Raw genomic sequence first — 25,607 nt, 5'->3', positions numbered from 1 at the left:
AGTATTCTTAAAGGTTTGTAGTCCGATAAGTACAAGAACATGACAAAATTGTTGTAACTACATAGCCATGGCAATGTATTTTCGAACTGCTTTTCAACCATAAAGAGATTTTGGTACCAAAACTTGAATATATGATAAAGTCCTTCCATTTCAAATAGTTCAGAAGCAAAAATTAGCCATTTCTCTTTTTTTTTTTTAAATATAAAGGAATTCAAATGCCAAAATGAAAATGAAACAAATTATTCTATCATTCACATTGAAATGAAAATACATTAACAATTCTTGTCATCGGTATTTGATGATATTAGTACTAGAGTGCATTAAATCGAAATTCTATATTGCTTCTTTAGTTCTCGATCATACTCCTATCCTTGTGAGACCAAAAAATTATTTTCGATAGACCCTAAGCTCAATCAGGACAATTTGAGCATTTAGCAACCTATCGTGAGAATTCGTCGATCAAAGATTGCAGTAAAAAAAGGTGTGGTGGACAAATTGCACTATGAAGAGGTGTGGTGGACAAAAAATATTATACATTACAACTCTGCTGTTTCAGATATCTCCTGGTGAACACAAAGAATCAAAGACTTGAAAATCAAGAAATAGCCGGCAGCAATTTTCCTACTGCTAATCTAAATAATGCTTTTGACAGAATAAAAGGAAAAATGAAGAACAAAATTAAAGCAAAGAAGCTATTGTACAAACCAAATATCATGTTGCACCAGCAAACTCATGATTCAATTCAAACAGCCGTCTCTCGCGTTCTGTCAGCTAGCCACCACTGTTGCATTCTCTTACACACAGCTCTGTACAGTATGTACCCACGGGTGGGTATACTCGACAAATCTCTTCACTGAATCTTGAGACAACCCATGCCTTTTGTCCAATAATCTTGAAAATTGAGTGAAACTAGAAATTAAAGCTCTTCTTGAAGAGAGCTTGCACCTGGTACATTTCAATACAACATTCGCAGGTACAACTACAAATTCCTCAGAAAGAGAAGCAAACTGCAAGGACAAGCAATCCTTTAACCTCGACTGAATCAGACGAACACATCCATATAATGAATTGCTCTTTCCCAACCAAGCCCCTCTCAGCAAACTAGTTAAAGATCGGTTCTCTTCACACGTATAGTCAGGTTTCGGTGTGGATAACTCACTTTGACCTCATAATATCCCATTTAAGACCCTCTGATAATAATCATATTGACGAGTACGCCACGCATCCAAGCTACTGCTAATCAAAGAAAGTACCAAGGAAACACATTGCTGGCAAAGACAAACAGAGCATAATGATCAGGTAGATGATAAAAATAAGGAATTAATTAAGTGCAGGACCAGTAAACAAACCTCTTCTGTTAAACTAAGATGAAATCTCTTTCTTAGGTTCTGAATTGTTCGGGGACCACCCTTGAAACAAGGGTAACCAGAATCCTGATATAAAGATCAAAGTGAAACAAATTATGCGTTATTAGGAGATCAATGTTTAAATTCAATAAAGACGAAACAGTGTTTGACGAAGCAAGTATGCTTAGTAACTCAATCACATGATACAACAGTCCAGCTAAATAGGATTGAGAACAGGAATACAAATTGTGTAAGCCAATCCAGGGAAACAACATGGCCCCCCATATGCCAATCAAGGGAAATAACATGACCGTGCCCAGATAGTAAACAAGAAAATAGCTCATCTCAGAAGTGCCCTTAGACTATCGCTCATCCAACCTTCACAAACAACATTCAAACTGTCATTTCCAGTACTAACCCTGAAGACAAAGATTGGGAAGAAGCTACAGATTCATTAAGACATGCAAGATCAATCATAGAGTTTCTTCTTTCATTCTATATAGCCTGTTTAACTCTAAAGTAAGCACTTCTTAAATAGTAAGCTTTTGGCTTCCTAGAAGTTTGGCTAAACAAACTATTTATCTCACTTGTGGATGTATGATGTTTAAGAGGTTCTGAGATTCTCTGTGATGATTTTGCTTTCTCTTATGATGGATCATTCTGTTTAACTTTGGATTAAATTGTGTTCCTTTCTGATACTTCACAATTAAAAAAAAAAAAAAAGATAAAGAAAAGGTTAAGAAAAAGATGAGATGAAATGAACTGAAAGGGAACCTCCTCAACCCATTTGTAAGCCCAACCAAGTTACACACCCAAGAGGATTTTTAAGTATCCCCTTTTCTTTTTCTGAAATAGGTAACTTAGGATTTTAAAGTATTCCTTGTCTTCTTACTTTGTAAAGTGGCTGGCCAGCTGTGGAAATTGTTTACTAGCTTCAGAGGTATAAGTTGGACTGTTCCAGGGAGAACAGGACAGGCTCTAGAAAGCTGGAATATGGAGGGCAGTGGCAGCACAGACGAGTAGATGGAAAATTGTCCCAGCTGTTATTTGGTGGACCATATGGAAAGAAAGGAATTCTAGGAATTTTGATAACAAGAGCAGCCCTCTGCACAAGATTAAAATGAACTGCATTATCACTTTTTGCTATTGGTGTAGTTCAGAGTATATAGATGACCCTGTGGCTATTGTAGACATTCTAGGGTCCTTATAAAGATGAAAGGAGGATCTAGGGATAGCTTCTCTTTTTTCTTCTTTTCTTTTCTTTATCTTTTGTTTATGCCCGACACACATGTGTGGAGGGACGATATGATGTAAATTTTGGATACCAGCTTTGAGCTGATGATTGATATACAAATGTTACCTTTATCAAAAAAAAAAAAAAGTATTCCTTGTCTGTCATCGGCTGTGCAAGGTTTCTAATGAAGTTTATAACGGTCCTGAACTACTTATTACCCAAAAATTTATAATGATACTGAACAAGTTTCAAGGTTTAGATGCTCGGGTTACTTCATAGTACTGTTCCATACAACTTACCTTCCACTTCGTTTGGCATCACTTAGCCTATAATGACACTCCTCCAATTCAACCATCTTATTTTTTTTATGATACTCTTCTTCTGGAGGACTAATCTAGATATATGATTCTTCCGTGTTTTGACACCAAAATCTCATCCAATATGACTTCGCCGTTTTCTTATAATTGCAACTACACTTGCAGTGCTTATATTATCTTAATTAATGAAACCATCCTAAAACCGAACATACTTTTTTCTGCAAATAGAATGCCATGAAACGTCATCCTAAATACTATTGGTTAGCTCATTCATAAACAAGCACAAGTTTAGGCAGTTACTTCATCTAAAGCAACAGTTACAGGAACTGCCTCTAAATCTCCTCCCTGTGTTGTCACACTTGTGAATAATCCCTCATACATATCCTATACTACACTTAAATGGATTTCTTTCTTTTCAAGCACCATCAAAAGGCTTCTCTGCACTCCATCATATCCTTTCTCTTAAGTTAATGAATACTATATGGAGATCCTTCTTCCTTCCCAGTAAATTTCAATCAATTTTCCTTAGGAAAATATACATTCTTTGTTGTAAATCCTTGGTCTTCTCCAAATAGATCAACTCTACCAGTATAAAGGAATTTGAAGATTCAGAACCAAAGCCTTATGATGAAATGGCTATGGAGACTAGCATCCAGTGAACAAGCACTATGGAAAGAACTTATCAAGCAGAAGTATGAAATGGAGAATCACTGGTCTACCAAAATGGTCACTAGTACTTATGGAACTAGCAGAAGTATGAAATGGAGAATCACTGGTCTACCAAAATGGTCACTAGTACTTATGGAACTAGCATCTGGATGGCCATCAGAAACTTTTGGCCAAAATTAAGAGAAAATTGCAGCATTAGAATAGGAAATGGCATGAAGGTCTCCTACTGGGAGGACAGCTGGTTAGAACAAGGCTCCCTAAAAACCCTCTTCCCAGATATCTACATTCTGAACCAACAACAAAAAGACACTGTGGCAGAAGTTTGGTCAAATCAGGGATGGAATTTGAGTTTTAGAAGGCCCCTAAATGATTGGGAGATCCAAAGACTAGTAGATTTCTTTGGAATCCTTGAACAATTCAAAGGAACCTCTACCTCCCAAGATGGATTGTTTTGGAATCATAACTGCAACGGAAATTTTAGTGTGAAGGAAGCTTACAAAAAGTTCAACTCTTTCACCCATCAGATTACTGTCTGGCCATGGGAACTTATCTGGAAAGTTAAAATACCTCCTAAAGTGTCCTGCTTCACTTGGCTACTAGCAAAGCAGGCTGTTTTGACTCGGGAGAACCTCATGAAAAGGGGTATCCAACTGAGTCCTAGGTGTTTCCTGTGTGGAGAAGAGGCTGAAACAGTTAATCACCTCTTTCTTCACTGTAGGATCACTAATATTTTGTGGAGCATTTTCATCAATTCGAAGGGCCTACTTTGGGTGATGCCAAGAAATATTGTCCAGGCCCTGAAGATATGGAGTAGCTTTGCCTACATTTCTGGTCATAAAGAAAGATGGAAGATCATCCCCACCTGTATCTGGTGGTCTGTGTGGAAAGAGAGGAACCTCAGATGCTTCCAGAACAAAAGTAACAGCATCGAGAAGATGAAGATGAATTGCTTGGTTTTATTTCAATTTTGGTGTAAACAGGAGTATATGGAAGATCTAGAATCAGTATTGAATGCTTTAGGCACCTTGTAATTTTTGTTATTTAGGATTGAAGATCTTCCTGATACTCTCCTTTTATTTGTAATTAGTAAACCTGTAACAAATTGTGGCAGGTTTGATTTTTTGGAATATAATACAAGACTGTTACCTTCTCAAAAAAATAAAATTCTCTATGGGTAGAAAATACAAAATGAATGAGGTAAATTTTTCTCCTCTACTGCCAATTTATGAGACACAAATGGTAGATTCTTGATTCTGTTTATGACAGCTATATGATCTTTATAAATTCAGAAGAAGACAAAAGTGATGCTCCCAAACACATACCCCCTTAAATAAGAAGTAACTAACATCTTCAGATCTTCTCTTGATACCGTGACAAGTCAAAGAAGTATATTTTAATTTGGGATATCGAGGAGCAGTACCGTAATTTTGTACTGCATCTTTGACAGTTCTTTTTCTTGATAGGTGCATCTTTGATGGTATTTTAGAGATTAAAAAGATTAAAGTTGGAGAAAAGTCTTCCTTTGTAAAGGCTTAGCCTGCCAAATATGGAAGTCTAAGATACTGAAAAATGGGAAGTTTGCAGCATTAGAACTACAGGACATTTCTAATCCTTTCCCAGTTTTACAAAATTCCCCCAGTCCCCATTCCACCCTCCATGGTAAGTGAGATTCATATATCAGAAACCAAGGTTTTACATAGTATTAAATATATAATGAAATTATCAATGGGAACTGTGTATCAGGGTCTACCTGTAGCATCTCGACAAGAAGAATTATACGCTCTGCGTGCTTCCGACATGTGAGAAACCCTTGGATGCATAGAACCTGAAGACAGGAAAAAAGGCTTAAAGCACAAAAAATACAAAAAGAAGTCCAGATACAAAATACAACTCAGTAAACAATAAATTACTTTGAAATAATCAAAGAACTCGCTTGGAACTCCTTCAGCATCAGAATCCATGATCTAGCACAAATCAACCACAACATATGCTGAGAAACTGTATCAAACACCTCCAGAAGATAAAATAAAGGGTAGAACTAAAAAGTTAGACACGAGATTCTTCAGCAGCACATACCTCAAGAAGTTCACGTGTCAATTTAAATGGTGCACTTTCAAAATTTACACCTCCAGGTGAATTAGATAGCATGAAACCAAAGTCAATGTGTATGATATGTCCTTCTTCATCCAATAGAAGATTTCCGTTGTGTCGATCCTTTATCTAGCAACAGAAGCAAAAAGACTGGTAATCATTGCAATACCTACTGTACTAGAAAAGTTAATTTTGCAGAGATTCATAGTAGCCACATTAAGAAAAATCAAAGAAAAAAAGGACAGATTTCAATCATGCAAAAACATTTCTGGAACCCTTGACACAACAAACATTTGACACTGAGAAACAAGTGAACATTTGAGTGAGTGTGTCAAACGGGAGTACAAAATAACGCACTACACAAACTCATGCTGTTACATCACAAATAGCACACAGCCATTACTTTTCTTTATAGCTAAGTGAACAGCATATTAAAACAAAAAAAGCACAATAATTGTGTTGTGACTTGTCAGTAACATTATGATATCCTTACATGTGTATCTATTTCCATATCCAGGAACCTTAGAAACAACTAGTTCCGACTAATCAAATGTGAGAGGAAACTGAGGAAGTCTAAAAGCTGGATATCCACACCGTATACAGAGGTAACTGAGGAAATCTAAAAGCTGGATATCCACACCATATGCATTCTTCATGCTGCACCTGATGCTAAGAGGGATAAGACAATGGACTTCAGTTTGTGAATTCTCTCTTTTGCCTTCGAAACATCTGAGATCCCTTTCTTTTCAGATGGCTCACCAATAGCATGCAACCATTATGATTGTCATAAATCACAATTAGTTGATTAATTGAATCTGAACTAGAGACGGAATCCATGAAGACTTTTCCTAAGGAAACAGGAAAACCAACTTTTGGGCAACCCACCCATGGAAAACTAACATTTAGCATTTCTCTACACATTGCGACATGTCATACTCTTTATCCTTGAATAACAACAGCACCACTTTTTCTACCATTGTGACACATACTACCATGAAACATTCTCATTTCTTAATGGAGAGTCTGGTGTAGTATAATTGTAAATGTGACAGATAAGTCTTTGTGACAAATATACAACTTGAAGAAGAAACCTAACTGTTTCTGGCTTTGCAAGGCCATATCTCCCTGCTTGTCCATTTTCTGCTATTTGATTGTGTTCTAGCTCTTCCATTCCATCCCTTTAGAATTAAATTTTGCCCAATGCTTTTTAGCTCTATTTCTTGCATTCAGTGCAAAGTGCAAATTTTATTGTCTAATCAGCAGTTCCATTTTCATCTTTGAATTACAATGGAAGTTGCAGACAATGACAGTTGTCGTCAAAGATATGATGGACTGTACAGAACCTGTTTAGTTGAGCTAGGCCTTCAAGGGGGGGAGAAGAAGCAAAGAAAGGAATGTAGCTCCTTTGCACTAATGTGGTAGTGCAGAGAGGGAAACAAGAGAGCCTTGGGGAGGAGAGCAGTAGAAATTACTATTGTATAGATGGAGGGGATAGTCTATGTTTCTTCGTAATATTCAGCGCCACGTAATCCCTGCTAGCTTAGATGTCTGGTAAAATGTAAAAATCATAGTTTCGAATAGGTTCTCAACTTCTTGTTTACTACTTGAATACCAGGTGTTCCCATTTGATCAATACAAGTGTTACTTCATCAGAAAAATCCAATCACTTTTAAGACAAGCGTTGGCATACAGATTTAGTTGTTTTTTACCTTTCAAACACATCTTTTTCCAATTTTCATCTCTTCTTTTCAATTTTATGGGTATTGGGGCGCAAGAAGAGACTAAGATGTGCAATAAATAATCAAAGGATATGGCTAGCATGTAGCCCATGTAAAATGGATCTATTTTGGTGAAACATATTAGAGAAAAAAGCATCTGCTGACAACAGAAATATATGATCTGTGTTTAATGCTTCTTTATGCAATCATAAAATTATACAGAGATAAGTCATTCAATTCACCTGCAAAAGGTAGCAAACCAGAGAATATCCAGCCATGCTTTCAACGAAATTTCTCTGCATGTAGAAAAATAAAGGAGGACAAAAATGAGTCTTTTTATTTTACAAGTCCCAAGCCCAAGTGAAATTACGAAAAGGAAATTGAAATGCGAGCTAAGCAAACCATAAGAGAGAAACCCTTAACTATTCAACTAGAATTATACAATGAAACAGGTTAAAATTGTTGGAAGCATTAACTTATCATCCAAACAATCTCCCAAGAGAAAATCCCTTCGAAAATGAAGGCTCAACAACAAAGATACAACTTAATTTAGTAAAACTAATTGCAGTCATTGACTAGAGCACATCAGTCCATAATTTTCTTCTCTACACTTATTACCCAAAAAATAAGGAACATAAATGACAACTAGTCGATAAGGAGTGCTTCCCTCATCATATACGCACTTTTATTATGCTTCAAAGTGAAGCGCACAGGAGTCCCCAAACTTCCGACACTTCTGGCATTCCAAATATATTTTAAAGCGAGAAGCAAGAAAGTAATATGCCTCCCGGAGAACAAGAAATGAGAAACAAAGCACACCCTTGTTTGAAGTAATGTGCACAATTCTCATATACAAAATTACAAATGTTAATTTTGTAATAAACATAATTAAATTCAATATCCAATATCGCAAAATGACTACACTAGACCCAACCCAAACCAAAAGTAGGGCCGTCTGCTATTGAGTAGCAGTACCTGAATAGTCCTACATGAGGGGGGTGACAATGCAAGGTAGGGGAAAGAGGAGAGGCCTAATACCAAGGTCAGCAAGAAGGCCAATATATATGGTAGAGGAAGGTGGTAGAAATTAAACGGAGAGGGTTGTAAGGACTGCCCTGGAGGGTAGGGGGTAGGTGGAGAAAGTGATGAGTTAATAAAAAATAAGAGGCTAAAAGTGGAGAAGATCAAGAAAGAGGATAAGCAAGGACTATAATGGTTTCCTCCATCTCCAATATGACAAGGCACAATGTGAGAAAAGACTCATCAGAGTGGGAACTTCAACAATTGCAAAGGCTAGTGTAGGGTGAAAAAACACTTTAACCAAAACAGAGCCAACAACATATTCAGCCTTGGTGGCCAGGGTTACTCGGTACATGTGCTGGTAGGAGGTAGCATGCACCTGGTGGAAGCGCAATCTGACCCAAACACTACCATCACTACAAAAATATTTTTTTCCCTTTTTCCTTGGTTCAGTAAGGCTTTCATTCCAACAAGCTCTATCATGCTTCAACTAGACACAGAAGATAATTATCTAAAAGATCAACACAGAACATAAGCACTTAGTGGGTTGCTTTACTACAATTACCTCCAATAGAAACAGGGGAAGTATAAAACGAAGGCACCTTTGAGAAATTCAAGACAGTAGTAAATCACAAAGGCTACAAACTTTTTTCATTACGACGTTTACCTGAGCAAGCTTAAAGGTAGGAGAATTCTCCTGATACTTGGCAACATAAAATTCACGTAGACTTGTGATGTCAGGAAATCTACTTTTGATAGAATGAATTGAGGCCTGCAGAACAATGATTAAAACCGCTGTCACGAATATTCACAACAAATAAAGAACACTCAGGTTATCAAGAAAAAAGCAACAATTTACCGTATCTGGAATTGTTTCAATTAGAGCAGTATAAGAGGATGTAACTAAGACTTCATAAGGACGCAACCAAAGCGGCAGACCAGCTTCCTGGAAGATATCTACCATTTCAAAATACTCAAACAATATGAGCAAGTAACTTGAGAGCATAAAACATAATTCAAGGTCAACAGTAAAAACATTAATCTCCACTGACATTGGCATATCTAGGAATGAAACCCTAGCTATAGACCTAACAAATGCAGGAGGATGGGGAGAAAAGGTCAATCTTTCGGTAGAAAGTTTATCGGGAAAGAACAGAAGCCTTCTTGTGAGCTAGTAAAGATGTAAAAATACCGAAGAAATGACTCCCATAATGAATTAAGGTAATTGACAAATAAGCATAGTATTTACCAAAATCATTTCCTGAAGTTTATTCATTAATGATGACAATCATTGTCTTATTTCATTTTTATCTTTACATGTGCTCAATACTATTCTTCACTTTATACAACTCTGTTGTCACATTAGTTCAAGGTGAGTTAAATATGATTTTCACTAGAATATTAAGAGTTCTAATTGCTTTTGTATTCACCGAGTATTTTAAACATTTTTCAAATTACGAAAGACGGTGATCACAAAGACAGGAATACACAGAAGAGGACTGTGTGCCTTATACCAATAAAAAGCTCAAAACAAATAAATGTGAGTCCCAAATCGACTTGTTGGATATCATAAAGCCAACTATTTTACATATTTTACACCAGACAAGAAAATATGTACATGATGATTATCTATGTGAATAATACCAATTAAGTAATATATCCCTGCTTAAGGAACCAACCTTGCAACCCAAATCCCAATTCAACCTGTGAGGCCTATAAACAAGGTTGAATATCTACTAAAAATAGGCTAACTTATAGCGGTGGTGTTCGGACCAACTTGTGCACACCCTCAACTATTCCATGCGGATATGTACTACTTATCACCAATATAAGTATTGGGTAATTTTTCTCACCAAACAGAGAAAGATCGACAGAACTCATCCAGCAATTTTTTTCTGTTGGGATTGAAACTCTTGAGTGCACAATCATCATGTTGAAGAAAATAGAGAAAACCTCAATATGATAAAAGATCGCCTAGCTAGATAAGCCCTCATATAATTTGACCTCCTCTTTCAAAATTCACTTGCTTAAGGAACAAATGTTACTCGCACATATAGCTCTGCTAACCAAATGTTTCAGTACTTCGTATCATAGTACTATATAAGTGTGATGAGCAAGATTTGACTTACTTGAATTCCTCATTCATTTCTCTAGGCAAAGTTTGTAGTCATCAAATTTTTCAGAATATTTCCTTTCCTAAGCTTCTTACGAATTACTAGATTACCATATTTATTATGCCATGTTCTACATCTGTTTCGTGACCATATGCAAGAACTTCGCCTATATTACCTTGAGTGCTAGTTTTTATCAAATTGATTTCTTTTTAAAAATTTCCTGCATCCAAATGCATTTCAACCTTTAAATTTTAAGATCTTCGTACTGAATATATTTTAGAGCAAAAGCAAAAAGATATTACCACAAAAAACATTCTGCAGAAGGCACGAAAAAAGATTAAGAAAGCAGATATGAGTTACATGACAACTGGTCCCATGCTCTCTTATTTATAACAGTTCATGTTAAGGGAAGAGTTCTAGACCTCTACTAAACTCAATTCAATAACTCAGTAATAACTCGGGGTCAGGGAACATTTATAATGAGCTACCCCCACCCCACCCCTACCCCCACCCCCACCCCCTCCCACCCCACAGTAATATAATATCAGATCCTCCTTACATATCCCCTCATCCAAAAGTTGCATTGGCTTCGTTAAGACAAAAAAATTAAAGCAAACAAAGCCAAAGCTATCTAAAAGCAAAAAGGTACCGCAAAATAAAATAGCAAAAAACATAACCTATAAAGAATACCAATAATTACACAACAATGGAAGATCTTTGAATCCAAGATACTTACCGTAGAAGTGGGAGATAAGTTGTACAGCAAGATGCTCCTGTCTGCAATCATCACCACTCTTCACGATGAACTATATGAACGCCAGAAATTAAGCATGTTAGCTGCTATTCAAAGAAAAACATAATATGATATTGAGAAACAATTGTATATACCCCAAAGTATAGAATAAAAGGAAGCAGCAAAGATAATGGAGAAAATTTTGTGGACTCAGAAAATTCTTTAAACAATCAATTATCAACTTAATTTTGTCTCACTTCATCCCTGTTTTTCTGGTGACAAAAGGAATGAAAAAATAACAAAGATAAAAAGGCACAAGGGAAAACAAAAAACTTGTGGGAGAAATGCTTGAAATTTTTGAGGTTCTCATGGGAGTTTGACAAGAATACTCAGCCTAATTATGTGGGTTCTCTCCCTTACACCTGAGTGAAAATCCAAATGTGTATTCAACCTGACTTGAAAGAATTATATAAAGATAGAGCACAAGTATTTTTGGACTGGGAAACATACTTCAGGTTTTATGATTTAGCTAGGCTAAGATCTTACTGGACTTCTTTGTAATTATAAGAAATCTATCCTTTGGACATAGGTTAGTACTAACCAACAGTGTGCTAGACCCTTAACCCCCCGCCCCCCTTTTACCATGTCTTTGTTCCCTCTGCTGACTCAGGTGGCAAAAGGATGAATAGATTCCTATGACAAGGCAAGAGGGAAAAAATAAGACATTTAATTTGGTAGAACAGGAACCGTCTCAACTGAAAAGAGCACAGGAAGTCTGAATATCAAAGACTTGAGAGCTCAAAGTACCAGTTTGCAGCATAAATGGCTTTGGAGATTTAACAATGGGAGGGGGCTTTATGGAGGAAGGTTATTGTAACCAAATATGGCTCAACTCTTGAATTAAGGAGCAATCATAATACATGTGGCATCTGGAGACATAGGAGCACACTGGGACTCCTTCCAATCCAAGACCTCAATAGTATTTGGAGACAGCAGGAAAATGCAAATTCTGGCTAGACACTTGGCTTGACCAGTAACCCCTAAAGGAATAGTACCATCTTTGTACAATGTGGCACGAAATTCTGAAGCTCTCTAGTCAGATTACTGGATTGAACAAGGCTGAAACATCAAGTCTACGAACAATACCAATGACTGCGAAATGGACAGCTTATGTCCTGATGTCCATCGCTTCTCAGATGTCATAAGATCCCTCTCAGTTTGCGGACAGATACTATACAGTGGAAATCCAATGCTAAAGAAATGTTTACTGTCAAATCTTGCAACCAGCAGCCAAAGCCCACTGTTGCTGATAACTGGCCTTCGAAATGCATCAGTAGAAACAGAGCACCACTGGAAGTTGAATGATGTGCCTGGTTGTTAGCCAAGGAAGCCAACCTTACGCACAAGAATCTACAGAAAAATGGGAATAAACATCTGCAGTAGGTGCTGCCTTTGTCAGAAACAAAATGAGGATGACAAGCTTTTTTTTTTCTTCATTGCTCTTTCACCTCCCAGATCTGGATCTTCTTTTTTAACATTCTGAGTGTTGCTTGGACCATGCCAAAGACCACAAAGGAGCTATTACAATGCTAGCACTTGAAAGGATTCCAAAAGACGGGAAAACATGGATGGTCAGTAATAGGTGGACTGTTTGGAAGGAAAGAACACGAGTTTTCGAGGCAAATGGAATCTGTAATTAGCATTAAGCATAGATATACATCTTCACTGTTTTTGGTGCAACCTAGCTATTTCAAATTATGTAATGTGTAACTGAATATCAATGAGTTACATTTACCAATGAAAAGATCGCTAGAAAAAGCTGAAACCCATTATGTGTACATTATGTCTATTATTTTTAACAGGGAATATGTATATGATACATATCATAAGTAGATTTATATGTGTATGTCCGCATGTCCTAATCATTAGCAGCTAATTACGAGCATTAAGTAGAGAAACAAACAATTTTACCAAGGATCAACCTTTCTCTTTATACATAAGGCAAGCACACATGTCATACTAACTTATCAAAAATTACGAAGAAAATATTAAGGAGACAACAATAAAAATCAGATGGTGGGACTCACAGATCTCAAGTCCCACCCAGGTAATTTCCCATAACCAGAGCATTTGCGTATTCTTTCCTTCTTGACTTCCCAGAGTTCTCCAGAAAGTGCATCACTAACCTTGGGAAGACCACCATTTGTGACCTGTTTTCAATGAGATTATCATGCACATGGAATAATAGGTTCTATTTAGAAGAGGAACAACATCTGACAACGTCTCTACCTTAGGTTGTGCATCAGATGAATCCTGACCAGCACCTTTCAAAGGGAGTCCAGGAGGTGCTTCGCCTTTTAATGCAGCTAACTGTAAAGAGAACCATGTTTGTGATTTCTTCATGTATGGAGAGGTATCAAAGGAACAAGTAGGACACATGAACAAAATTATCATGAATGGTGATATTTATAGAGCACCATCTATCCCAAAAGATGAAAATATCAAAGAAACAACGGTAATCATCTTTCAAAAGAAAATCCCAGGAAGGAGTTAGAACTTAGAAGACATCACATGAGATCTCAGACTCAACGAGCAACAAGATGCCTAACTTAACAGAAGATTATGACCTGTCTTTTGCTTGACAAAGAATAACAGTGCATCAACACCTACTCATCCAGCACTCAGTGACATTAATGTCTCCACTAGAAAACAGCATAGAAGAAGATAATGTTGAACTAATACATTCAACATAAAAAGCTCCTCAATTTCATAAAAAAATTCAGTTTCAGTTCTCACCAGAGCAGTTAAAACTAACAAATTTGCAACGATGGATCAGAACTCCAAGCTCTGTGACTTTGGGGGCGTGGTTCATCCTTATCTAATGGCTCCCAACAAGCACCATATTATCCATTATCTTTCTCCACTAACCCTAGATTTCTAAGAAAATGCAACTGCTTAGCAGTGTGATCCTACTACTAAAACTGATGGGGGTGGATGTCCACCTGATCCCCTCTTAATAGATCAAAACAGCAGCATATCTAGCTATAACGTCCCGGTGACTTAAACATACTTCTTTAATGTCTTGATGCATAAATATGAAGGACAATTGATCATATAGAGGCTAGACCAGAAGCATTGATGAAAAGACAAATAAAGAAAGGCATTCACGTAATTCACGAAGATCAGATATTACACTTGATCTTATCCAAAAGGCAGTACTGCATCTCATGAAGATCCAATAAGTATACAGAAACTTCACGCAACGAGTGTAAAAGAATTTTCACATATGCAGCAGAGATGAAGATTACCTTAACTTCCTCGATGGCTACTGTACTGGGAACCCTTCGATGCTCTTTCTTTCTTGGTGGTTCTTGGTCCACTATATCCTCCATCCTAACACCAGGATCTACAGTCAAGACAACCCGTACCCATTCTGAATCAATAGCATCTGACTTCAATGGAAGAGATGGGACCTCTCTGCATTTACTATAACTTTCTGAAGCAGAACCAAGGCTGCAATGATCTATTGCAGACTCTGATTGCATCTCTACCGAAAAATTCACTCGCACAAATTTCACTTTAGCATCCCATAATTGAGCCATTGCTTGGTCTATGGCCTGAGATGCAGACCTTGACATTCTGTCATTGTGGTTATCCTGTCCTATCCAAAGAGGATAAGCCCAAGGAGGAGGCTTTGGCAATAGAACATCTCCATTTGCCAGAGGGATCCCTCCCTTAGATAGCTTTTGAGAGTTGGATGTGTCTTTTAAACTGTCATTTGCATGAAAGTGAAAAGGAAGGAACAAAAATGAGGCAGTGGTAAACAGAAACAAGCCTGTTAAAAGTAAGTCTGTCTTTGGGTCATAAACGTTATCAACTTACTTGGGGCTTTCACATTTTAAAACTTCAACACATATCAAATAAGGAGCCTTTTCTCTTGAATTCAAGAGAACAGCTTCATCTTCAGGAATATGAAGAACACGATGCATCCCCTTTCCCATCGGAAAGCACACTCCTGTAGCATATCCAAGAAATTAAGACAACAGAATTGAAACTAAAGCTGCAAAGGAGATATATCTTGATTGAACTGAGAGTGGCAAAGGGGATATATTTTGGCCAAATTTGCGTCCACGTGAACTGAAATATAAAAGTAGGACAACTGTCATAGCCCACATTACATTATATCGTACAATCTTAATATACGAGACTCGCTGCCAAATCGAAAACTCTGCCTATCTGTTAAATGTCTTCAGAACCTGATTTTTTTATAACCTGCTTTTACAGGTAGATCCTCCATTTCATTAATACTTGATCAGCCTTCACACTCAATCTGCCTGAATTCACGCGACCAATTTAAATGGTAAGACATTCTAACTTCAAATATTAAGACTAATACTCCTGATTTCCCACTTTTTTTTGACCCACCAGCAATACACAAGGTGAATAAAACTGCTTTGACCTCATACAACAACAACGATGCCTCAATCTAAACTAGCTAGGGTTGACTTAGGCTATATGAGTTCTCCATATCTATACCACTCCATTTCGACAATCTTCATTCTGACACTCAATAGTATATATTAGGTCTCTCAGACACTAGTAAGTTTTTTAATTTTCAGTTGACGTGCAATTCTCTAAAAAACTCTGGACAAATAATAAACCTAACGCAAGTGGCTCAAAAGGTTTAAGTCTTAATCCCAACAAATTGACTATGTAGATCTTTCACTTTCATTGTGTTCTATTCTTCGCTAACTCAATACGAATTCCAAGAGGCTGCGTATGTGAGTCTATAGACAAGTTCCCTCCACGTGCGTTGACCTCATGAGCTAATTATATTTTAGGTAAAGGATTGGTGGTCAAAAATAAAGTTCTCTATAGTTTCTAAATGTATAATGTTTATATCCAGAAGACATATATATCAATCTGAAGCTCAACAGAAAGTTGATCAAATAAACAACAACAACTACATACCCAGTGAAATCCCACAAGTGGGGCCTGGGGAGGGTAGAGTGTACGCAGACCTTACCACTACCTCGTGAAGGTCGATTGTTTCCGGAAGACCTTCCGTTCGAGTACAACTAATCAAAGTATGAATGAAAAGGGAAAATGACAGTGAAGAAAATATAGCAACTAATGCAGAAACAGTAACAACAACACAATAGTGCAATAACTGAAACACCATAAAAAACACATGGTGGTAGAAAGCAAAAACACAACTCTACAAAAATAAAGTTAATATTGATCTTTATCATTTTCAAAAATAAGGTTAATACTATGACAAACACCACTAAGCCTAAACCCTTCAGGAAGCAAGACAACACTCCACTACCCACTAACCTTCTACCCTACTCCAACCTCCACACCCTCCTATCTAAGGTCATATCCTCAGTAAGATGAAGTTGCATCAAGTCTTGTCTAATAACCTCCCCCCGTACTTTTTCGGCCTACGTCTACTTCTACTTCTCTTCGCACCCACTATATCCAACCTCTATGCTTTTTTTATCAAATCAGCCTTTTTTAAACGAATTTGCAGTTTCTTATTGCTAAAAGGTGACCTCATCTGAACTAACAGCTCTGTAAGCACACGTTTTGAGAATTTGAGCATGTGTACCAACCTTTTTTTTATATAGAACCATTTAACCTACATTTCATTGACCTCCACACAATTCAAAGGGGTGAACCATTAAGGGAAGGATGATGTTTCAGACAAGGAATGCATTTTCTAGTAGAACAGTAGAAAGAAAGCGGACATGACAGGAAACAAGATCCTCAAATAGGGAAGTTCTTAAGTGAATAAAAATGTTGGTCTAACTGATTTACACAAACAGAAGCAATTATAGCCAAATAACTGCTTTGCACCAAATAATAACTTTACACACCAATGGATGCTTCACATTTAACAAAGGGAGCGTAGGAAAAGGAGAGGACAGGGGTGAGGAACAGGCAGAGACAGTCAACCATCTCTTTTTGCATTGCAAATGGACAGATCAATTATGGAGAATATTCAGCAGCCTTAGGAAGATCACTTGGGTGAAACCAAGAAACATAGTACAACTTCTAAATTGTTGGATCAATGTGGGCAATACTACAATCAAGGAGGAGAGATGGAAGATTGTCCTAGCTTGTATATGGTGGACAGTGTGGAAAGAAAGGAATCAAAGATGTTTTGAGGGCAAGAAGAACAATTTGCAGAATTTCAAGATGAATTGTATAGCTCTTTATTATTTTTGGTGTAAACAGAAAGTTTTAGTACAGGCAGAAGAACTTCTTGATGTTTTAGACTATTTGTGACAAACAGCACAGATGGAGTCTGTTTAGTTTGTAATACTTTTGGAAGGGGGGCTACTTTGATGTAGTATACCTGTGGATAAATAGAAGAAAAAGTTACCATTCTCAAAAAAAAAAAAAAAGGAGAGGACAGGAGCAAGTTCAATAATTTTTACGAAAGGAACGTGTAGTCCCCCTCTTACAACTTAATCATCACTTGAGTGGAGTGGGACCACTGTTCAGAGAAACCGCCTACCTGCCTTTGCAGGGAAGGAAGTAGGATGCACCAATGGTCAAAAAGACATCTCTTGTTTTCCCAAAGAGTAGGAATTAATTCAAGGTGAAAAAGTTAAATAGAAAAGAAAAAGAGATTAAAAGAGAAAAAGAAACTGAGAAATTATGAAAGTTAATTTTCTTATTTCAAACTAAGTTTCTTGAAGCATTAGTGATGCCAAAGAAGAGGCTTGTTAACAAGATAAATACTTCCACTGTGGTAGCAGATCACACTTGCAATGACTTTAATCTCTCAAACCTCTCTTTAGACCAAACAGAAATGATTGTGCAATAAGGAAATGCACCTTATTGACACACTAACCATTCTCAACACATAACAAAGGATTGAAGCAAGACAATGGCATGGAAGCTACAAGACGACAAATCCCAACAGTTGCATAAAAGAACCATGTTAAAACCGACTGCTCTTCCAATATATGATATAATTACATCTGCAGGAAGTATTCCTCAAAAAAATTTATGCCTTTAGGTGGAAATCCATCTCAAAAACCTCTCAAGACCAAAAGGGCAACTGAGATAATAGATAGAAGAAATCAACACTAACACATTTGTATTGTAACCTATAAGGAAATGCAAACAGTTGACTCATGCATTAATTTCTCAGTACACGTATACCTCCACTGTTTTGAACATCCGCTAGATGTGCATTGATCTCCACTAATGACTGGAAGCAGAAAAGCGAATGTCAGTGAGGGGAAGTGTTAACAAAGGTACCATACCAAAGGAAATGTGAATATAACAAGTTAAAAGTAGAGCCACCTCACAAAGAGCACTTTTGCGATCCTCGACTGGAAACACATCTACTAATCCATAAGAAGTATCGCACAGTGACTGCACAAAATCAAGTGATTGGTGATAGGCCCCTTTCCGAAATTGTGACAACCCATTATCTGGAAGTGGAGGTTTTGCATTTAACCTCTCGTGCTGCTTTGGGGAGCCAGGACGTTTCTGCGGAATAAACATTACTTGAGATTTAAGTTACAATTACCAGCATACTATATATGTCTTTTTTTATGATAAGGTACCATCATACTAAATATATCAACTCCTCAATTACAACTAGATTCTGCATGATTGCAGAGGAGGCTGGTGCAAAGAGCCTCACATGAAATATATGTGCATCCATAATTTAACAAACAATGCTTCATCAAAAAAAAAAAAAACAACTAACAAACACTGCATCACATTTCCATCATGTCATCACAACTCAAAGCACTGTAGATTATTGCAACTAAAGAACCATGGCATTCAAATGACTTTCTACAAAGCTTAACAGTACTGATAATTTAGCCAATATTGAGGTGTTACGGTCATGAAAGAAAAACTAAATGGAATGTCTATATCTGGTAGCAGTAGCACAGTAAGGTCATGTGAGAAAAATTATAATGGAATGTCGATATCTGGCAGCACTATCACACAGTGGCCTAGGAAGATTCAGTTAAAAGCAAAACTCGCAATGTTACTTCCGCTGTTGGATTGAAACATATGAAGCCTATCTGGCTTGGTTTAGCCCACAGAGGAGGGGTACGGTGAATTGCAACAGGTGTTATACGTGTGAAATGGATATTGAAGACACAATCACCAGTTTTTGCCGCCGTCTTCTGTTAGCAGTTGTAAAGCTTGTTTTAATACATTTTTGGTCTGTTAAGTAGGCAATGCCTGTTACACTCAACGATATTCTTTTGCATGGGAAAGCAAGGAAGATGATCACAGAAAGCAGTAGATTGTGTGGGCGCATAATACCTCCGGACACCCCTGTACTTGACACCATTTACTCAGTGCATACCTGAACTATTTTTTGTCCAAATTACCCCCCCCCCCATGCGGGGCTAGTTGATAGCCTCAACCTCCCTAACCAATCTCACCTGTGGTTAGTGAGAGTCACGGGCTGCCACATGGAATTTTTGAGTTGTAGCCAAATCAAAAAGGTTTTAGCCTTAATAATGGGAGTTGTAGCCATGTTTAAACTCATTAATTTTTGGAATCATCTATTTTGGCCAACTTTGTATTTAAACATGACTACAACTCCCATCATTAAGGCTAAAAACTTTTTGATTTGGCTATAAATAGTGGAGCTTTAGCCAAGTTTTTTAATAGATTTGGCCCCAACAAAAGAAGAAAAATATAGTCATTGCATCTAAGGAAGTAATAAAAAGGAATACACAATTGGGGTAAAATATAAATTGTATATTAAGAAGCAAGAAGAAATACACAATTAGAACAAAAAACATTTGTATATGAAAATTCACTTGGAAGCTGATTTTTTTTCTTTTTCTTCTCCCACACGCCTAAAACAGAGTGTATCCATGCTCTTTTCCACAACAACATCCAGCGATTAAGTCTATTAAAGTTTTCAACTACAGTTCTTGGGTATTCATGACTAATAAATAGTCCAGGGGCGCGCTGAATAAACATTGAGGGGTCCCGTTGCATTATGCCATTATGGAGGAGGCTGGAAGGGCAGGAACCTAAGATGATGATTTGAAGACAAAATTGAAGCTAAACATAGACTAAAATTTAGGTACTTCTATCTTTTTTACTTTTTGGTTTTACATGCAAAATGTGTATGAACAGTACATGTACTTGACTTTTTACGCTTCCTCTTGGTTAAAAGGGAATTATATTTATTTATTTTTTAAATAATTAAAAGGGAACTATATTTTTAACTACTTTTTCGATAAATCAAATTTCATTAATATCAACAAGTCTGTATTATAAAATATCTAGCTTATCCGTCCTCACAAAACTATCCTGGTCATTATATCAATTAAAAAACTAGGGTATTTTCACGTTAATCCAAAAGAATCCATGAAATAGCAACATTCTTTCTCATATTCTGGAACATTCTCTTATTTCTGCCATTCCAAATTAGCAAGAAGATGCACAACGGTATAATTCTCCATACTAACTCCCTTTTCTACCCACCCTCTGAAATCACCAACTGTGATTTCCTCCTCCACAGTTCTTAGTAACTTCCATGAGATATTAAAGAAAACCAGCAATTCTTCATGCTAACTCCCTCTGTCTTTCCCCGGTTCTTGATTGACCAAAACCATGGTGTTTAGCTAACAAGTTATGACAAGGAACATCTCTCCAATCATAAAAAACATCAACAGAGATCTGCAGTTTGCGAGTAATGGTCTACATGTTGAAACTAATAGCAGTAGCATACAAGGCATAATAACATAACCAATAATTTGTATATCACACTAACAAATTCTACTTCAGGGCTGCAGTGACAACTACACTTTGCAGGTGCGCAACACCATTTATCATGTCAAGGCAGAATTATGATTTGTTTTTTAAGGTGATAAAATGATTATAGTACAACCAGGCATAGATTCTCAAGATAGAAAATTAGTATGCGGCTGGGTCAAGGGGACAGGTAAAATTAGTTTCATCCTTCTTTTATGATGTATTATCACTAAATTTTTGAAACTCAACATACCCAGAGTAATCCCACAAGTGGGTTCTGGGAAGGGTAGGATGTACATAGGCCTTAACCCTACCTTTGTGGGGGTAGGGAGGTTGTCTCTAATAGACCCTCGGCTCCAAAGAGATGTAAAGTTGAAGAACGGATGCAAGAAAATACGACAGCAAAATAGCACAATTGAATAATATAGAAAGCATAATTGAATTTTGGGAAACATGCAAATGAACACCATACTCCCTGGAGAAATATCCAAAACAAGAACCTTTATACAAGACTTATGTCTGTTGTTATATCCTTAAAACCACCAACAATCTGGTGTGTTGATGGTGGAACGGATTCTATATAGTCTAACATCAAGTGCCATAAAGTTAGTGAGGTGATCAAGTCCAATGAAACTTTAGCCTGTAACACTACCACGCTAAGACTTGGAGCCAAAATCAAGGACAGAATTTTCCTATGAAATACATTTTTTTTTAAATAAAAATGTATTTCGAAATACATTTAAGAGACGCATTTAGTTTAAAAAGAGAGAGAGAGAGAGACGCATTTAGTCTTTACTGATAAAATTCACAAGAAACACGAGGGAGGGCACGGATATACCAGACTTGAAATAATTATATTCGTGAGGATACATGAGGGGGGTGATAACTGAGATGCCAAGCCTCGTGAAAGTGAGTAGACACTAGACAGATTTACATATGGCATTATAAATATACAGACTTGGTCCTTTCCTTGATTTAATTACTGAGGGAGTTATCAGCAACTGACAAAAGTGCAAGCGATTTTAGTGTACTTACCTCTTTGTTCCCCTTTGAAGCAAAGAGCTCTGAATCTTCAACTGAACGGTCACGATCCTTAAACAGCTTGCGGAAAAAGTTCTCAGTTCCAGGACTGCTCTCAAGAAAACTGCCACCATTACTGCTTTCATTTGATGCTGACAGTTTTGAATCCTCTGGATGCACTCGAAAGAGTCGACGAAACAATGGAAAATCTGAAGGCTCTTCTTCCTCACCATTTGCATGCCTCCTAAGATTGTCATCAGCTCTGTCATTACCATCTTTCTTATCCTCAAATTTTTCCTTAAAAAACTTTTTGAAGAACCCTTCCTTTTCATCATCTTCAGAACTCCTTGTTGATTTTTCAGCTGTTTCGTTCCTTTCTCTTACATCCTTCTTCTCCTCAAATTTTTTGTCCTTCAAAAACTTCCGGAAAAACCCGTCTTTTTCATCATCTTCAACAGGTTTGGAACCTACTTTATCCTCCAAATCATTTTTATTATCACGAAACATACGTTTGAAAAATCCATCTGTACTTGAGTGCACATCCTCATCATCATCCTTGTTGGTACTCAAAAGCCTCTTGAAGAAACCATCCTTCTCTGATTCCTCTGCATCCTTATCCACAGATTTCCTAGCATAATCATCTTTACTATTACTAAGAAGTCTGCGAAAAAATCCATCTTTTTCTGACTCCTCTTCATCTTTGTCCACTGATTTCCTACTATCATCATCCCGACTCTCTCTTAAAAACCTCTTAAAAAAACCATCCCTCTCCGGTTCTGCATCATCCTTTTCCGCTGATTTCCTCACGTCGTCATCCCTACTATCCCTCAAAAGTCTCTTCAAAAAACTATCTTTTTCTGGTTCTTCATCATCCTTCTCCACGGATTTCCTGAATAGCAATGCATCTCTTACTTTTGGACCCGGAATCAACTTCTTAAAAATCTTATTTTCCTCAGGCGACGATATTTTACTTCCAAGACCATCATCCTGTGGCAATGAACTCCCTGAGGGTGAAAATGACAGAGACCGCTGTACAGCTGGTGGTGAAGATGTCAAGGATAATAGCTTCTGTTTTGAAGACAATAACTTATTAAGCATCTGATTCTTTCCCAAGAGATTAGATGAAGTGTTTGGGGGTTTTATCAAAGGTGGCCACTCACCCATCAAAGTAGCAGCAATCTGACACTTCTCCTGAAGCCTACTTATCCCCTCATTATCATCTGTATCCTCCAACTCCGCCATCAAAAACCAGTGCACTTTTAGGGCAATATGTAATGACTTCGAACACACATCGATCACAAACTTATCCAACGAGGGGCTCGGTTTATGAACCATCATATACGATATCTGAAACAAGTAACTCTCAATGCCAGAAAGTGGAAGTGTGTACATTCTATTACACAAATAGTCCCTAACACCAGGATGATCATGCTTATAAAGGTAGCTGACAGCGATCCACTCACAGAAGAACGCAGAATCAAAGAATCTAATAAGCCAGCCACTCTCTCCAATATCCTCACTTGTTGGGATTATCCGAGTTACCTCCCGAGGTGACTCGGCCGGCTCTCCTCTCGTCAATCCCAATAACCTCACCATTGTCAAATCATCATAACAATCATAAAACCCTAAAACTCAAACCCTAACCCTAGATATTTCTTTCCAATTAACAGCTCCTTTAAATCATATGCACTTACTATATACAGTAACCAATTCAAAATTCGAAATCGTAGCAACTTCAATCAGTGGAAATTCAAAGACCTTCAAGCTACTGAATTAACTAAATTCCGATCAAATCACTAAGGAGAAAATCAACCGAACTTCTTTAAGAAGAAGCAGAGAGATATTTTGAATTTTTTTCTTAATAAATGAAAGGGATCCGACGAAGATATCCAAATATATACCGTCCGACGACGGTGGAACGACGTCGTATCACCTCGATGAAGCTCTGCGGTCGTCGGCGAAACCAACCCAAGGGAGGAGGTTGGGGTTGGGGGGAGGGGAGCGAGGTGGGGGACGTGATCAGAGGCGTATTATAAAAATTAGGTGTGGAAGAATGCAGGGTTGGTGCTAACGTGCACTGAGGGTGTTGGGTGAAGTTTCAACTTTCAACCTCTAGTGAATAGAGAGTGAGAGGGTACGTCATTGACGGGAAAAGAGAGCAATATAGCAAAAGCGAAATTCAAAATACTAATTTATTAATTAGTGGGTGTTTGGACGTAAAAATTGTGAAATTACAAAAATAAATAGTATTTATTTTAAGTTGACAATAATATTTAAAATTTGAAATTGTATTTTTATATCATAAATTGGTGTTGTTTTTGTATTTTTGTGAATAATTTAGAGTGAAATTTGGGAATGGGGTTCTCGAGTTTTGAAAATTCAACTTCTAGGTTGAATTTTGAAAATTTGTACTATGTTTAAATAGTTTTTCAAAAAAAATTGAAAAATACAACAAATAATATTTTCAATGAAATCTCACAAAGTGATTTGAAGAGGGTATAGAGTGTACGTAGATCTACTACTACCTATCCGACGTATAGAGGTTGTTTCTGAAAAAATTTCGGCTTAATCAAATCAAAATAATAATTGAAGAAAAATAATTGTGGAGAGAAACATGACGACTAATAATAAAACAGTGCGGAGTATATATGCAAGGAACTGTAACAAGTGTAATCACCTAGACACGTGAATAGGTGGTATCAGATACCAAAAGCCCAAAACTACATGAATGGGTTGATACTACAATCGACATGGTGTTTTATATTACCACCAAGTCAATTACATGAAAAGGCTAGTAATAAGACAACTCTTAATTGTCTATAAATCTTATACCCTTATTAGTGACCTCCATATCCTTATATCTAAAGTCATGTGCTCAGTAAGCTCAAGATGTGTCATATCATGTCTAATCACCTCTCCCCAATATTTCTTCGGCCTACTTTTGTGTGTCATCGGCTCCACTATAACATCTCACCTATACGATATTCACACATTTCATTTGCACATGTCCAAATCATCTTAATCTTTTTTCCCTCGTCTTGTCTACTGTGGAGGTCACTTCTACTTTGTTCCGGATCCTCATTCCTAATCTTATCGTTTCTAGTATGCTCACACATTCATCTCATCATCCTCATTTCAACCACTTGCATTTTCTAAACTTTAAAATCCTTGGTTGGTCAATACCCTGCCTCGTACAACAAGTTGGTTTAATCACAATTCTATATAACTTACCTCTAAGTTTTGGTAGTATCTTCTTGTCACACAAAAAACTCTGACCGCAAGCAAACCTTCACTTCATCTATGTCGCGCCAATACGATGTATGACATTTTCGTCGTTCTCTTATTTTCTTGGATAAAAACCCCAAATACTTATTTTGTTTCTCTATTGAGACAACTTTTGTATCAAATCTCACCTATATGCTTGCTTCATGCGCCAAATTACTGTATTTACAATTCAAATATTATATCTTGATTCTGCTTAACCTGAACCTTTTAGACTCCAGATTTTGTTCCATACCTCCAACCTATCGTTAACTCCATCTCGAATCTCTTCAATCTAAACAATTTCATGTGCAAATACCATATATCA

General features: G+C 37.1%; 1 protein-coding gene across 1 annotated transcript; it reads right to left on the bottom strand.

Annotated features, from left to right (window-relative positions):
• Positions 1 to 487: 487 nt before the first annotated feature.
• On the bottom strand, positions 488 to 24,007 carry LOC125835914 (phosphatidylinositol 4-kinase beta 1-like). The gene is made up of 16 exons (XM_049515020.1): positions 22,034 to 24,007; positions 18,563 to 18,751; positions 18,419 to 18,467; positions 15,125 to 15,257; positions 14,551 to 15,013; positions 13,532 to 13,612; positions 13,330 to 13,452; positions 11,246 to 11,315; positions 9,255 to 9,352; positions 9,063 to 9,167; positions 7,618 to 7,671; positions 5,643 to 5,786; positions 5,477 to 5,530; positions 5,317 to 5,391; positions 1,350 to 1,433; positions 488 to 1,268 (listed from the first exon to the last, which is right to left on the bottom strand). The coding sequence occupies exons 1-16, from the start codon at positions 23,612 to 23,614 to the stop codon at positions 1,167 to 1,169; spliced, it is 3,405 nt and encodes a 1,134-aa protein (XP_049370977.1). The 5' UTR covers positions 23,615 to 24,007; the 3' UTR covers positions 488 to 1,166.
• Between the last annotated feature and the right edge of the window lie 1,600 nt (positions 24,008 to 25,607).

Source organism: Solanum verrucosum, unplaced genomic scaffold, assembly GCF_900185275.1.
Source record: "Solanum verrucosum unplaced genomic scaffold, falcon-dt-bn FXZP01000128.1, whole genome shotgun sequence".
NCBI lineage: Eukaryota > Viridiplantae > Streptophyta > Magnoliopsida > Solanales > Solanaceae > Solanum > Solanum verrucosum.
The sequence above is the reverse complement of the archived record's forward strand: the minus strand, read 5'-3'. Positions and strand labels throughout refer to the sequence as shown.

What these genes read in the sequence shown, in the direction of transcription:
- LOC125835914 (XM_049515020.1), bottom strand. Translation starts at nt 23,614, where the DNA reads ATGGTGAGGTTATTGGGATTGACGAGAGGAGAGCCGGCCGAGTCACCT. An exon ending in CTGGGTGGGACTTGAGATCT is followed by an intron (nt 11,316 to 13,329) that starts GTGAGTCCCACC and finishes GCGTTCATATAG; the next exon opens with TTCATCGTGAAGAGTGGTGA. An exon ending in CTACCTTTAAGCTTGCTCAG is followed by an intron (nt 7,672 to 9,062) that starts GTAAACGTCGTA and finishes TTCTACATGCAG; the next exon opens with AGAAATTTCGTTGAAAGCAT.